The following is a 16,042-nucleotide window of genomic DNA, read 5'->3' on the forward strand; positions in this document are numbered from 1 at the left end:
TCTGTCTAGGCAGCTGTCATGACTAAAATACTAAAGCAATACAGCCAAAATTAAGCACAAAGATGGTCCACATATCTACGAATGTCATAGGCCTGTTCACTTCCCTGAGTTCCTCTTGGGCTACGCCCCTTGGATGTCCAAAGTCTTCAGGTAAGGTTTTCAAAAAAATATATTAATTGGTCTCCATGGAAGAATGGGAAAATTTACAATTTTTACCTTTGCATTGACAAATGTAAACAATCGGAACTTCCAATTAATGCTCACTAGTGTACCTGTTGCTCGAATTCGAGCAATTGCGAAGCATTACAGGCGACTCAAAGATTATGGAAATACTCACGTTCTACACAACAGTTAGATATAATCAAAATCTTTTGTAAATATCTTCAAAAAGCTGATCTTGTTTTTTTAGTATTTTTAGTGTAAAAAAAAAACATTATTTCTATTTCTTCTACTTGGTTCTGTTCTATGACTTTTTCTATGTTTTCATTGTTTGCAAATCGGTATTTCAAGGATTGCTCAAGAAATGTAGCACAGTGTTAATTCAGTTTAATTTTTAGCCTATATCAAATTGTTCAGGATTTCTCGCTCTTTTCCATTCTAATAATTACACCAACCCAAGTTTTGTCTACAGATGCAATATGCCAACGAATATCACCTACGTACAATCTCCAAGAAGTGGTAAAAAAAGGCAGAAACCAACCCATACAATAGCAATAGATATAAGTTAACTCCAAAAGAAATAATTTTAAGAGTTACTGTGATATTAGGATTTTCCACTGATTTGGTAATAGAACATTATATTGCAAAACATGACACGATGCAGAAGAAAATCCATTTTAAAATCAGAAAAACCCATTACAAATACTGTACTCCATTTTGACAAATTCAATAAATCACAATTTAAATATTAACAGCTGTTTCATTCAAAAGTAGTGTAGAATTATGCATATGGTCATAATGTAAATAAATCTGAAGAGGCAACTTTAAAGGCTTCTGGGGCAGAGCCCCAAGGGAATTTACCTATTTCCTCTTTTGATGGCTCATCTACAGACCAAGACCTTTCTTTAGAGACCCCTACCAAGTTTTTACGCCCAGCCGTTCTCTCAAATTAGCTGTGACAAAAACCCCGTTTTCCTCCATAAGAATAACATGGGATGGGAATTCAAAGGCCACTGGGGCAGAGCCCCAAGGGAATTCACCATGTTTCTCTTTTGATGGCTCATCTACAGACCAAGACCTTTCTTTAGACACCTCTACCGAGTTTCTACGCCCAGCCGTTCTCTCAAAATAGCTATGACAAAGAAAAACAGTTTCAAATTAATATATAGATTTCACAATTTCAGACAGCTGATCCAAAGGAATTATATTTTACACTACTATGTGGTAGGATAGTTCTAAAAATGTATGATAGATTATTTATTCTAAATCTATTTCAATATTTCAATGATTATGAAACTGAGTTTTCTTCCCCTTGTGAAGCATGGGTACGTTAGCTATTTATTTATAAAGTATGCATCTAATCTCAAAATTATTGATAAAACAATTTGTGGCATAAATGTAAGCAAACAAAATATGAGTTCCAATTCTTCATGAAAATAAACTGATTTACTGTTGTCTGATTGAGGTACTGGTAATCATGTTCATAGAAATGGAGGGGCCTTAAACTATCTATTCTATACACCCAGGAATCAATAGTGGGAATAGTTAAGTGATCATATATAGTAACCTTATTCAGTGATATCTCCTGCAGTGCGTCTCTAGGTAAGGGAGAGATGGGGACTTTGATCCTGTCTTTTATATCATTGACAGAGCAGTATATGTCCTCAGCCTCAGTCTGATGAGCCTTCTCCATGGCCGCCAACTGCTTCTGGTTCAGGTCTAACAACTCCGTCAACTCTGCCTCCACTGATAACCTGCAAAATACAAGGCATTTGAATTTTGTACAGAACAACAATGATTTTCTATTTCATAAACTGCTTCATTCTACTATGTATATCCGAAATTTGCCATTTCTTTCTATTCATATTTTAATGGTCTACTTCAGATTAATATTTTGGAATAAGAAAAATGTGTCGTCACATATAAACATAGTGAAATACACTGTGTAACATGTAACACAGCATACTCTGATAAGCCACAGAGCAAAGATTAATTTATTTCATCCACCCAAAACAATAACAAAATTCTGTTTGTGAAAATTATTCAAATGTTTCCTATACAGTAGTAACAGTAGATTTGTATTACCGTTGGATTAAACATACAAATATTTTATAAAGATATTTACTTGTATTATTTTTGAGATGGTTTAAAAATTACAGGAGTTTATCTCAGACTAGAATGAAGGTGAAACAGAGGGTGTCCCACTCAGAAATACATAGATCTTAACCACTGGTCAGATCTCGTTCAAGAGTTTCACCTTCCATCAGGCACATAGCAGAGTTTACCTCTGTTCTTGCAAAGATGTTCTAAAATTTTATGAAATGTGTTCTCATTTCCTTTTATTGTGTGGATTGTGGATTCTTTATTGTGAAAATGTGATGCTGACTGCAAAACTACACATAAAGACAATTGTTTGATAAAGTCAATTGTTTCTTTTATTTTCCCAAATGCAGAAGTAACCTCTGTGTGTGCCTGTAGTATGCCTTGTCAAGGGTTAACCCACCTGAGTTGTTGAGCCTCTCTCTCTGCCAGTTGTCTTGCAGCCTCCCTCGCTTCCTCCTCCAGTATCTGTTCTATACTCTTATCATCCGGGTGTTCCCCCATCACCCAAGTCCATGGCTCTCCCTCTGTGTCCATCAGGAACTGAACATTCTTCTTATTTCTCTCTAAAAAATAATCTAAACTATATAATCACGCCTCTGTGTAGTGAAATATAACTCTAAAAACAGTTTGGTAACCTTATCACGGTCTGAATGTCTCGGTTTGGTTTTAGTGATTTACTGGTTAGAGATCCTGGCATGTTAATTTTATGAGGTTAACTGATTATGAAAAGGTTTAGCTACCTATCTGTAAGTTCTTTTTCCTACAGTCACCCGACAAAGTTGGGTTCCTTGTACTGTTTATAGTACAGAAAGCTGCTAATTGCTGCATATTTATACTTTATCGTGCAGTTTATACTTTGGCGCACATCAGGATTCCAACGAAACAACACAAAATAGCTTGGTTCTATTATGCGCATAATCCGTGTACGCTTGGAAATAGGTTGGCAACACTTAAAGATAATAATACTATGAGCAGCTGATTGACTATTATAACTACGATTTAACCTGTCATTTCGTGTTTATAGTTTTGGTATTTCTGAACTTTTTGGACTTTTCTTTTAAACGTTTTTAAAACATTCCTACGATCTTATTAAACAAGAAAATACCTTTAAAGCAATTTTTTAGGCACGGAAACCACTTCAAATAACAAAAACATACGGAACTATATTCTCAAGTCGCGGAGCACATTCCTTGCCGAGGAAAAAATAGCGGAGTGATACGGACCGGGTACTACTTTTTCTAGGGTACCTATTTTGTGTTTCCAGCTGAACCGAACCTAAAAACGTGTTGTATAGTGTTTGAAAGACTAATTATTTATGTGCTTTATAGTGACTGTAGGAAAAATATAATGTGTAACACGAGTGCACAAGGCCTTTGCTGCACTCGAGTAAACATTGCTCTCGTGTGCAGCAAAGTGCCACTTTGCCCACTAGTTACACAAATAACTACAGTAATAGTTACTGTAGTAATAGTAACTAATAGTTACACCACAAAGGTTTCACCACATTGCAATAGACTTGTTTTATTGTCACACAGCTGCTTAGCAACTATTTATTATTATTTTTGCTGATTCCTCTTCACATAACCTTAAAGTTGCAGTTGTGTTGACTGTTAGATAGTCAAAGCTGTTAGTGTGCATATTGTATATTTTTTTCTCAATTTTGTATAATGTGGGGAAAAATAGCGATCTCAAGCCGGCAAAACCTCATTTTCGGCCCTAGGTATGAAATATACTATAATTCTAATGACAATTTTTTGAATTGCATGATTTATAATCAGCGAATTTCCAGTGAACTTTGCCATTACTGTAATGAACATGTTGAGACTGATGTTCATTTCATGACCTCAAGACATTTTCAGAATTTATTTCAGACAGAACTGGTTTTGATTTATTCACTACACCCTCAACTTACTCTGATCCCTGATGATTTTTGCTGGTCTCTTCTGATCCTCCTGATCCCAAAGTTTCCACCTCCTCACTTGCTCCTCTCTCATCCTGCAGAACAGTGTCTGCTTCTGCTGGTCATCAAGCTCTGCCAGGATATCCGGGTGGACCCAGAGGTCCTGCAGGATCTGCTTCAGCATCCTGGAACTGATCCTGATCCTTCCTGGGAACAAAAGAAAAACTGTCAGAAAATGTCTTCCTGATAGATACTGTTTCAGAGCATTGACAAAAATTCTCTTGGTAAATACAAAGAATACCGGTACACCTCCTCAGAGAAACACCTATCCCTTGCTTTGTAGATAAGGAGAACATTAAGGTTTGTTCCTAAATTAGCAAAAAAAGCATTACTATGTATCTAAAACCAATTAGCCTTTGGCAGGACTCAAACCTAAGCCAACAGTATAAAAGACCTCCATTCTAACCAATAGACAAGTGTTTCAAACCAAGACATAAATCCACACAGTGAGCGTTGGTATTCATATAAACCTCATAAATCACTAAGCATACTTTTAATAAGCTGTGCATTGAAAAATTAACATTAAAAAGAATGCTTACTAAAATCAAAACAGTGTTTTTAAAATCAGGGAAGGTACATAACAATATTCATCACACTAAAAGTTTGTTTAGTAACCAAAATCCTTACTCTTTCTAGGATATTTTAGATCATAAAGTGTAAGGAATGTTTCAGCATGTGTAAGCCTTTGGTAGGATAATTGGGAGTGGCAGAAATAATGATGGACAGCAAATGACTATGGTATGTCTAATATAGCCAGGGCAGCAAATTTGACAGTTTCTTTATTTATGAGTTGGCGATTTATTAATGAAAATTTAAAGGTCAAACAAAGTGTTATCTTTGGACTTGAAGACAGTAAACAATACACTATTTCTAAACAGAGGGCCATGTAGATGTAATTTGAAAATCCCCAAGTCCGAAACCACTATGCATATGGCTTCTAAAATGTCTTATTTTGAATTAAAATTATAATAAAACACACTTTCAAACAGCAACACAATATTGTAAACATTTTTTTTACCATACAGTACACCAGCAAACGCACCTTTTCACTACACTGTATCCAAAAATATACACGCTTTGCACAATTTGAAAATACCTAATACTACACTTAAACTTCAAAACCTGAAGGTACCTAGCTAAACTTTTTCACTGGAACCTACAACCTAACTGTCAAATCAAATCCCATTGATGTTCTCCTAGTAACCATACACTCTTTGGACCTAAGTGACAGGAAGCCCGAGTCTTGAGTCACTGTTATCTTTGGTTGATAAGACACTGAGTCTAGATTATGAGTCACAGAAGAGCTTTTAAATGATCTTTTGTTCAGAGTAACTTGGAGGGTTTCTTAAAACCTGAAGTGGCTTGGAGTGTTAATAAAGCACAGGGAAATAGTTTCAAGATTGATTGATAAGTTTAGAGGTAAAAATAACTTTTAGGTTATATCATTTTGTTTTTTTACAAAAGAAAGTGTTGGTGGAATTTTACTACATCCTCTATAATTGTGTTTGTAACAATAATTATTTGGATCAGGGTTTTGAGTGACAATAAAGCAACGAGTATTTGTTCACACAAATCAGTAAAGCTGGTTTTGAAATTCAATTCAGTGCTGAACCATGGAACCATTGAATATACACTAAGGGTATATTTTACGCTCAAACTCCGAATTCGGACAATGTCCGACATTTTTACCCACTTCGCGATGTGGACAGTGTGAAATACCCACGTCGCGGAGTGAGCATTTTATTCGGACATTGGCCGAAGCGAAATGCCCAGACCACGTTGTGGGTAAACTGATTTTCTCAAATGCCGAAGTAAACACATTCTTAAGTCATTGAGCAAATAAAAAATACCCACAACGCGATGTGAGCAAAAGTGATTGCCTAAGTCGGGTTGAGGATATTTAAAGTTTGCACAAACGCCGAAATAGCCTGTATAAACTACCGCATACAAAAAATCTACATGAAATCCACAATAACTAGGTAAAACAAAATACAATTTTTATTTGAAATAATTGTATTTATTAAGCACGAGTAGGCCTATAAAAAAACTTTAAAAAAAAGGTACAGTAAACAGCAAATTACCGAATGGGAAAAATTATAAAAAGGCCTATAGCAAATACACAGACATTGGAATGTTAATAGTGGAATAGTATATTTCATCACTAGGGCCCCTAAAGTGACTCTTTTTACCCCAGGTCAAGTTTTAATTACGATCGAGGCGAAACCGGGGTCGGAAAAAGAACTTTTTGCCCGTGTGGTGAACTATATTTTTTGTTACCGGTATATTGTATCATTTAAGCTAGAAAACTAAATAATTTTTATGTAAACAACCTCTCAAAACGACTATTAGCTGTTTTCAATTCTGCCAATGCAAATAAGCAGCTGTTTAATGATTCAATCATTTCGTCTATTACGATTGTGTTACAGTACATTATAGGCCTAACATAGACATTTCGAGGGATCGACAACAATAGGCTTACACTTTACCTAATAAATCAATCGATAAATAATTTCGATCGATACGATTGCCACAGTCGAAATTTACAACTGTTTACAACAGTTGATTTTTACTCCCTAGGACTAAAATTAATTGTACTCCCTAGAGAGTAAAAATGCTACTTTTGACCCACAAAGCATGAATTAAAAACGGCTGTTTTTCTGCCATAAGAGGAACCTTAAAACGGCGACTATTAGACAGTTCTTATTCATTATTTTACTTGTTGGATCAGTATGTGCTGCCATGGCATATAGAATTAAATTGTACTCATAACTTAATACATTTTCACGATTTACCTCAACATTTCCTCTTGCAACATCTGAGCAAACCTTGCTTGGATCCGGATGACATCATTGCTTCTTTGCGTACGTTGAGTTGCTCATCATGTACCTGATGTACCTCGATGAAAATAAAATACTGTAACTTTGTGCCACCTGGAATTGTTTTCTTCGGAACTATTTGTCCAAAACTCCATTTTTCGTACCAAGAGTGCATCAGTTATGGTTGTTATTTATAATAACTGCTATTATACTTCTAGGAGCTGGTTTTCCCTTTACAACATCAGGAATACTGACCATCACATTGTCTAAAACTGGGGTAAATTTTCATTGCGTGTTCCTTTGATATTTTTTCTGCCAGAATCTTTAAGGAAGTTACACGGTTTTCCCGTTATGTATCAATATCAGATTTTCTTGAGCAAAAAGTGCTCAAAGATAGGTTCTTCTGCTCTCTAAAATATCTTTATTATGGATGTCCTGTGAGAGCGATATCCGTCATTTCTGCAAACTAGAAATACCCCCAACCCGACGTGGGCAATAATTTTTGCTCACATCGCGTTGTGGATATTTTGTATTTGCTCAATCCCCGAGGATTGTTTTGACTTAGGCATTTGAGTAAATCAGTTTACCCACAATGCAGTCTGGTCATTTCGCTTCGGCCAATGTCCGAATAAAATGCTCACTCCGCGCCGAGGGTACCCTACTTCACGCCGTACACATCGCGAAGTGGGTAACAATTTTGGAAATTGTCTGAATTCGGAGTTTGAGTGAAACATATGCACCAAATCAATGGCAGGACCTTCTCAGCTAAAGTATTATAAAATACTACCTTTTATGTTAAGGAAAACGAGTGGACCTTGACAAGATACTAAAAACAATACTGCATAGTTTTCGAAATATTTCATAAAAAAATACCAATTTTTTAACCTGAACCCCCCCCCCCCCATCCACGACGCTTGGTGTAATTTTTTATACATTTGACGGCTATTATTGAACAGTTTGGAGTGAAACGTTAGCTTTCAATTTGCATGTTGAGGTTTGCTTATAGAACCGTACCATACTACTCTTTTATTTGTTAAAAAAATTCTTTTTATTGGATCAATATAAGATTAGTTAGTGCTTTAACGAAATGACGAAAACTGTAACCATTGAATTCGCTTGAACAAAGGAAATACTTAGTCATGAATCACAGTTGATTGACTTCATAGTCAACAATTACAAAAATGTGTCCCGAAATACAAAACCACTGAAACAACACCCAGTCTCACATTACCACAAACAGTATTATCGATTACTGCTAATGATGAGCCCATTGTTAAAACTCCGCCTGTAACACAAACTACGAATTAGCAGAAACCTATGTTCGATATGTTGCTCGCTTAACAACCAAGGTTCGATATTTCAACACCTGACTCGCCGTCATAGGACAAGTAGTAGGTCTACTGGTATTTGGTACAGGGCGGTCAACCTACAAGGTAACTGACATCACCGAGGTCATTCCCAATACTGTATTGTCAACAGGTCGGTCGTGTATGATCAATCAACTGATTTGTACCCCGGAAGTATTGGTATTTCTTGTAATATCACTGCATTTCTTAAAATACAGTTAGTATAAACGGAGAGTAAATACAAATACGTTGAAACATATATTTACCTACGACCGTTTTTAAAGTAGCCATTTCAGTTCAGTTCTTAGAATTGAAAAGTTTCACTTAACAGCTGTTTACTTTCATATCAGCATAGTTTCATTTCATATCAGCATAGTTTCATTTCATATCAGCATAGTTTTTCTCATATCAACACAGGTAACGGATCAATGAGGTTCAAGTATTGAGAGAAAAGAATTAAAATTGTAATGCTTCGAACGTCACTAATCAGCTGATCAGCTGATCAGTTGACAATTTTAATTGTTGATCTTACTTGTTCCTGTTGATACTCGCGTATTCTTAACCTAAGTTGGTGGAAATTAAAGGAAGTCAGAGTAAACTGTTTAAAAAATGTCATTTAGTGAAAGTGAAGTTGACGAGATGGAAATGAGAGCACAAACTGCTTATAATATTCTATAATATTCGATGCTGAGATCTAACTGTAAATTAACTCTTTCACTATAATCATTCAGTTGTCAAAAAAAAATGAAATGCAATATTTCCCTAATTGTACCTGATACAGTATTTATGGTAAGAATGCTGCTAGCAGAACCTATTCCCTGAAAAAGGTAATTTATTATTTAACGAAGTTTTACAAACACGTGATTACATGAAATCAGCTGATTATACAATAAGTCGTTGCATCACTTTCAGTGGCACTGACAATAAACGAAAACATAACTAAGAAGTTATGAGTAGTGATTGTTAGTAACTAAAAACCAGATTGTTAGTATTTAAAAAAAATTGAGACCAAGTATTCTTATTTTACAAAAGTTTTTGTTGTTATCAGACTCCCTCTAACGCACCCAAACTAAGCTTTGTAATGAAGATAATTATTTCCAACCTGCACCCTATCAAACGGATGGAAACAAGCATAGCATCCTGATTGGCTCAGTTTATGCCTGTCGTTCACCATCTCTCTGACACCTCTTGTGTTCAGGAAGTGTCTGCTCGTTGAACGTTGAACGTTGAATGTTGAATGATGAAGATGTGTCAACAAAGATTTGTTACTGCCGTGACTCTTGAGAGAAAGGAACGGTTGCAGCTGCAGAACCACGAGTTGTCTTGGTAACAGCGATTGTTACATCGGACTTCTCGAAAATGCATTCAGATTTTAGAAAAAAGCTGGGTTCGATTAAAACTAATACCTATGTTATGGCCTTTTACATTTTGAACAACATTGTACAAATCCCATTTCTGTAAAAATTAAATCGGATTTTGGGGAAACCCCGGCTTTGATTAAAATTAATGTTTTATGGTCCTTATAATTCCAAACAAAAAAGTGCAACCCCCCAATGTTGTAACAATTACGGCTCAAAAGTTATTGCAACTTTTTTAATTTTTCCCCATATAAAATTATCATAGTTACTCCTACCACTTGCACATGATAAAGGTCGTTGACAAGCTTATGGGAGAAAGTATGTGTCAGATTGCTAATACTGTTTATTTGGGAAATGGAGAAGTTTGCACAATCATACTTTTGCTTGAGTTTTTGACCTCGGGGCGGATCTATAATAGCTCTATGTATAGTATGTTCAATAAATGCAAATATTTGTTGTAAACAATTGTTCAATATTGTTTCCATTACAAAAACTCTGATTCTGGCGGATAGATAGATTGGAGCTCCGCTCAGTAGTTGTGCATAATCAGACAAAACTACTACGTCTAAGCTTTTATATTCCAAGCACTTAATTGTATCATCAACATTCCTTTCTGAATTCGTCATCGCCTCATGGCTAAGTGCAATTGGCCAAGCCTGATAATAGACCATTTCCAGAAGTGTTAGTAGGTGCTATGGGAATGGCCAAGGTCATGTCCATCATAGACAGTGGGCAGTCAACGGGGCACTTGACATTTCCGACCTTCAGAAGAAAGTGATAAGCCCGTGTTAAGAAACGGTTCATTTCCGCGTCACACTGAAACTTTCCCATAATGGCTCTAAGTGCCTTTTAATTAACACTAACAGTTACTGCTATTAGATCGGAATAGCCTATTCAATTCCGTGTCTATCTCGGAAGTGTCTTTTCCATTCGCATCCGATTACGAGTCATTGAATACATTTCGATAGGAATTCGATTAGGGTGGTAGTACTTTTTAAAAATGTACCTAGTTGTTTGAAGTACCTAGCAGTAATTTAAGTAAAATATTGAAACAATCACTAAAACGCGAATTTATGATCACGCTATTTCATTCATTGACCAGAATACTTATTCCTTGATTTATACGCCCCGATAATCCTTTACGCCTAAAAAAATCGGAATCATACGTAAACCCACATTACTAAAGACCGTAAAACACGTAGTGAAGACATTTTAAAGAAAAATGTTTCAGTCGATATTAACATTGAATTCAAATATCGAAAGTAAACTTCTCTTCCTGAGGTAAAATTTGAAGCTCGTTTTCATGACCGGCAACTTTTAATCTGATAATGTAATCACTCTCTTTTATTCAATAGTAAATTTTACAGTCCCCACCTGTATGTACCCTACAGGTGGGGACAGTAAAATTTACTATTGAATAAAATAAATGACAGTGTGTAAACAGCAGTAAACATTCTATTTGATCATATTTAATATATTTGATTCAAGAATTATAATTGAAAAGTTAGTAAAGCAACAAAATATAGCAGAAGTCGTTGTCGCACTCAAAACATCCCGGACTTATCTTACAATTGCATGCAGCTCATTTGAAGGATAATAAGAGAGTAAGTGCAACCCATGAGATATATAGCTACATAAAATGTAAAATGTTATATTAAATCATACAAAAACTTAAGGTTTATAATTATGACACGACACCCTTCAGAGGAGAATTGCACACAGTGTCATGTGGTACAGATGATGTGGCAATCTCATAACAGGGAATAAAAACATCATTCGCAACTTTCGCAGTGCCTGGCATAACTGCTAACATATCCAGTGCCATATGAGTAAATAACTGCTCCAGTAGGCTCATCATCAGCCGTCACCCGGGACAGTTGCCGCTTGGCCGTTGCCGCTTCACCCCAAGACCCGTTCCTCCAATGGTCCGTGGCGGTGTAGGCCTATCAGGAGGATATCGTCATTACTCGCGCGGTTACAGACCAATTTCCTGAATCCGATCCCGTCTAGCGAGTAACAGCTAACGGGTGACTACTGGTTACTGTAGCGGGATCAGCCAAAGCAGGGAGAAGGAAGCGACAGCCGCGCCAAAATTAGGTCCTTCGCGCCGGATGTTTCTGGTGTAAATCTTGTTTTATTGTTTCCGTATTTAAGTACGGAGCCAGTTGGGGGGGGGGGGAGAAGAGTTAGGTCTAGCGGTATGGTAACCAAAGAGTATGCCTACTGTTTGTGTAAGTTTGAGCAAGCACAAAGAGTGTACAGTGTGTGCATGTTTGAGCAAGCTAGCCGCAGTACAAAATATCCCACACGACGAGGGACGAGACTAGGATGTAGATGTAGAGGTAGTAGGATGTAGGTGCATTGCGCTATGGCATTCAGACTCTGCTAAAATAAAATCTACTAAATTTTTGTTGATGACTGCGACTGCAGCGTTATCGAAATTCATAATATGACACTTTGTTTCTGTGATCGTCGTGAGGAAGAATCATCCTTCGTCAACGACATTAAGAGAAAACGGTCCACACAACTAAAATCTTTCTAGCTAGGCCGGGAATCGAACCCACCCCTCTCACACCGATACGCTAACCACTAGGCTTGCACAATCCCCCACTAGGCAACACACCCGACCTAGGAATTAAATTTTAATTTTCATATCAGGTCATTTCATTTTCTGAATGTCGTAGTAGGTCTAGCTTTTGGTCGTAAATACTGGTATTGGAATTATTTACAAGGCGTCGACTGATATTTTGACGAGATAGTAAATTTACCAAGGGATACAACAGCAACATTCGTAGCCTTGTCCTTAAACATTACTATGATGTACACGCCCGTAGATAAAGAGGGCACGCTCAGTAGACTATGCAAAAGCAGCCTAGAACAAGAGTGGGTTCATGAGTCATACAAGTTTAGCCCAACAATACATAATATCCCACACGACGAGAGACGAGACTAGGATGTAGATGTAGAGGTAGTAGGATGTAGGTGCATTGCGCCATGGCATTGACTTGCAGATGACATCTGGGCACCTTGCCATGCGCCGCGCGTGCCATTCTATAGTCTACATTCTACATTAGCACATCACCACTCACCAACCGTGTAGTTGGAGTTTCTGGACTGACGATTTGAAGTTGGAGGTTAGAGATGGCAACGAGTGTGAGGTGCAGAGGTGGTTGTGATATGACGAAGTGTAATTTGTACCTATAAACGTTGAGTGGTTACAATGTGATTATCTACTGTTAAAATTTAATTGTCACATCGTAGAAATATAAATTTGATTTTTTGTCAGTGTTATTGGAGAAATTGCAAAAGGTAACGTGGGTGGAAGGGATGTTCGTGGAGAATGACACAAGAGATGGAATGTGTCAGCGAATACGTAGGAAAATCTGTTGCAGCACGACTGATTTCACCTGCAGCGCTGCAGCTCGACTACTGTTTGTATTCACTAGGTTGGAATTATTATAAGACGAAGATCTACTTACGTAGTTGCCATATGTTGTTGTCAAATCGATGTGATATTTGTTAATTTACTGAATGCTGCTGAGGATGAACTTTCATAAGATCGAAACATGTGTAACGACCAAAAACTCGTCAAGGGGTAAGAAGCTGGTTTTATTTATTTTAACAATTGGGGTAAACCGCGCCCGACCAAGGCCACACTATGCCCGACAGTATGAGGAAGCGGACTAGCGGAGTTATATGGAACTATGGGTTTGCCGAATAATATTATTCTTTGGTCGCTGGTTTGCCATCTTAGGAGAGGGGAGGGCGCTGCCTTGCTACCCCGCCGCTAGGGGCGGTAGCGGAGAATGGCTGGAGGGAGAAAGAGAAGCTTAATCGCAGTCAGTTTCAGTTGTTGTTGTTCGTTCACCAGCTAGTAGCTACCCTATTGATACGACGCTAACTGTTTGGAGTCATAAGGTATTTTGCCAGTTTCTCTTATTCTAGATGCTATTATTTTACATATTTTATTTTTTGCGTCAAGTAAGTAGTCGCACGTGGCGCGCTATTTGCCCACACGAGAAAAAGTTCTGATCAGTTCGCCCATGAGGAGTTCGACGAGGGATATGACGATGGCACTGGGAGGCTTGGCCGTTCGACGTAGACGACCACGACACTCACACTACCGCAGCAGTCTCAAAAGATCGCTCAGCAAGACGGGGTAGCGGATTTTTATCCCCCTGGAATTGTACCTCCTGGGCAAACGTGACGTCACAAACCAGGGGGTAAAATTCCGGCTGCGAACTTTTGAGTTTCGCCACATCAGTTCGATGGATTAAACGCGGAATTAAACGTATATTTTCGCGGTTGTGAATTTAATCAGAACACATCAAATTAAATTATAAAAACCTAGAGTGTACGGGCCGGAACTTTACCCCCGGACTTTTACCCCCTTCATGAGGTCAGCTCAAAATGTATGGCCCGGATTTTTACCCCCGGAATTTTACCCCCTGGCCAGATATAAAAATTAGTGAGAATGGTTCATTAAATTCATTCAGTGTTAATTTAATAGTAAACATTTTTTTATTAAGTAGCCTGGTTTTTAATTTTAATTTTGAGATTCGAGTATCAGGATTCGATCTTTGAAGCCAACTGTTGGTTTATGTGACGTATAAACAAACATCTGAATTGTAATATTGATTCGAAGATTTCTTTAACGATTTGTTATACAACCGTGGTAAAACAATGTTTTTGTTTTGGGTTATTGTGCTCCAGAAACGAAATACATTGTGTTTCACGGCGGTACAATGAAATCGTAAATTTTCACCCAATTATCATTTAAATGAGTCACTCAGTTTATTTTAGGTTATTAACCACCAGTTGGTCCCAAACGCAAAAATTAACAAAATTAAACAGCGAATTCCGATTACTTAGTTGATATTAAATAATAAATAAATTAAGATAGGCTACATAATAATAAAATGTTTACAATTAAATATAAAAAATAAATCATTCTTAATAATTTCTATATCCAGCCAGGAGGTAAAATTCCGGGGGGTAAAAATCTGGAGGTAAAATTTCGGGGGTAAAAATCTGGCCCGACCCGTACATCTTCAGTTGTCTAAACGCTAGTTATATGGACAGGGGGTAAAATTCCGGTTTTTATTGCTAGTCTAATTAAACACGCTCTGTCTATTTTCATTAGACTTCCAAATCCGTGGGGGTAAAATTCCGCCCGCGAACAATCTTTTGAGCACTCAGGTTACTACGTCATAGTGCCTTCAGCTTTGCCCAGGGGGTAAATTCCAGAGGATAAAATTCCGGCGACCCAACAAGACAGTAAGCGGTCGTGGCGGACACCACCGCATGCCCGCGGCACGCGATTGCGCTGTGCGACCTTAGGCCCCGTTTATGCACCAAGAGCGGGAGCGGGGCGATAGCGGACCCGCTTCCGCTGTGAAAATTTTGTCAAAATTGTGCAAGCGATAGCGGTAGAGGTTGGTCAAAGGAGAATGGAAGGGGGACACAGTCTTGCCAACTCAAACTCTGCCAAATAATTAACTCAACTATTTGTCCTAAGTGCACGTGCGCTTGGGCACAGAAAACGTACTACTATAACCCAGAATGCCAACCGCATGGTAAAAATCATTAAGCGGTATGAGAGAGCTTTGCCTGTCAATCCGTAGGCAGCGCCACCAGCGTTGCCATGCAAAAAGGAGAATAACCCTGGTTGGATAGCAGGAACAATAGTCAAACGCAATGGATTATACTCTTATGAAGTCATGTGTGGTGGAGTGATAAAGAGAAAACATTCGGATCAACTGCGAAGAAGAGAAGGTGCGGTAGACGATGAGGAGGGAAAAGTGTAATAAGCATAGCAACGCTGGTGGCGCTGCCTACGGATTGACAGGCAAAGCTCTCTCAAACCGCTTAATGCTTTTTAGCATGCGGTTGGCATTCTGGGTATAGTAGTACGTTTTCTGTGGCGTGGGTCAAGTTGGCAACCCTGGCTGCAACCGCTCCCGCTCCCGCCGTGCATAAACGGTCCCATTTGACTCAATGTAGTTGAAAACCGCTCTATTCCAGGCAACCGCTGCGATTTCTAACTACACAGCGGGCAAATTAGAAACCGCAGCGGGAGGTCAACCGCTACCGCTCCCGCTCTTGGTGCATAAACGGGGCCTTACCCTTTTGTTAACATAGTGAGAGATTTAACTTCGCGACCACCGCGGGAGCTAGCTCGGTGTGGCATGGCTTTAACTGATCACATTTTATTTGTAAACGAACGATATCTTATTCTAAAAGTCAGTTATGACAACTTTGGTGATTGGCCAAGTTTTTACCAAGGCGTGTTTTACTTTG

The 16,042-nt window shown here is 38.0% G+C and overlaps 2 protein-coding genes across 4 annotated transcripts in view; one reads left to right on the top strand and one right to left on the bottom strand.

The window, feature by feature from the left end:
- Positions 1-16,042, bottom strand: part of LOC128988703 (SH2 domain-containing protein 4A-like) — a 108,898-nt gene that overhangs the window by 6,995 nt on the left and 85,861 nt on the right. For both annotated transcript variants that reach the window (XM_054410263.1, XM_054410264.1), the window contains exons 2-4: positions 4,175-4,369; positions 2,663-2,825; positions 1,727-1,913 (exon numbers count right to left, since the gene is read on the bottom strand). In XM_054410263.1, coding sequence (XP_054266238.1) covers positions 1,727-1,913; positions 2,663-2,825; positions 4,175-4,346 — 522 coding nt within the window. In that variant the 5' untranslated portion in view covers positions 4,347-4,369. The remainder of the gene's footprint in view (positions 1-1,726; positions 1,914-2,662; positions 2,826-4,174; positions 4,370-16,042) is intronic.
- The window catches only part of LOC128988704 (cytochrome b-c1 complex subunit 6, mitochondrial-like), a 3,827-nt gene continuing 691 nt past the window's right edge, over positions 12,907-16,042 (top strand). Inside the window, exon 1 of one of the 2 annotated variants that reach the window (XM_054410265.1) lies at positions 12,907-13,337. In XM_054410265.1, the coding sequence (XP_054266240.1) occupies positions 13,274-13,337 (64 nt within the window). In that variant the 5' untranslated portion in view covers positions 12,907-13,273. Of the gene's footprint in view, positions 13,338-13,585; positions 13,661-16,042 lie in introns of those variants that run through there. The other variant, XM_054410268.1, reaches the window with a different exon arrangement.

Source organism: Macrosteles quadrilineatus, unplaced genomic scaffold (assembly GCF_028750875.1).
Source record: "Macrosteles quadrilineatus isolate MER2022 unplaced genomic scaffold, UCM_ALF_1.0 Scaffold_3__2_contigs__length_128488019, whole genome shotgun sequence".
NCBI classification, from domain to species: Eukaryota; Metazoa; Arthropoda; class Insecta; order Hemiptera; family Cicadellidae; genus Macrosteles; species Macrosteles quadrilineatus.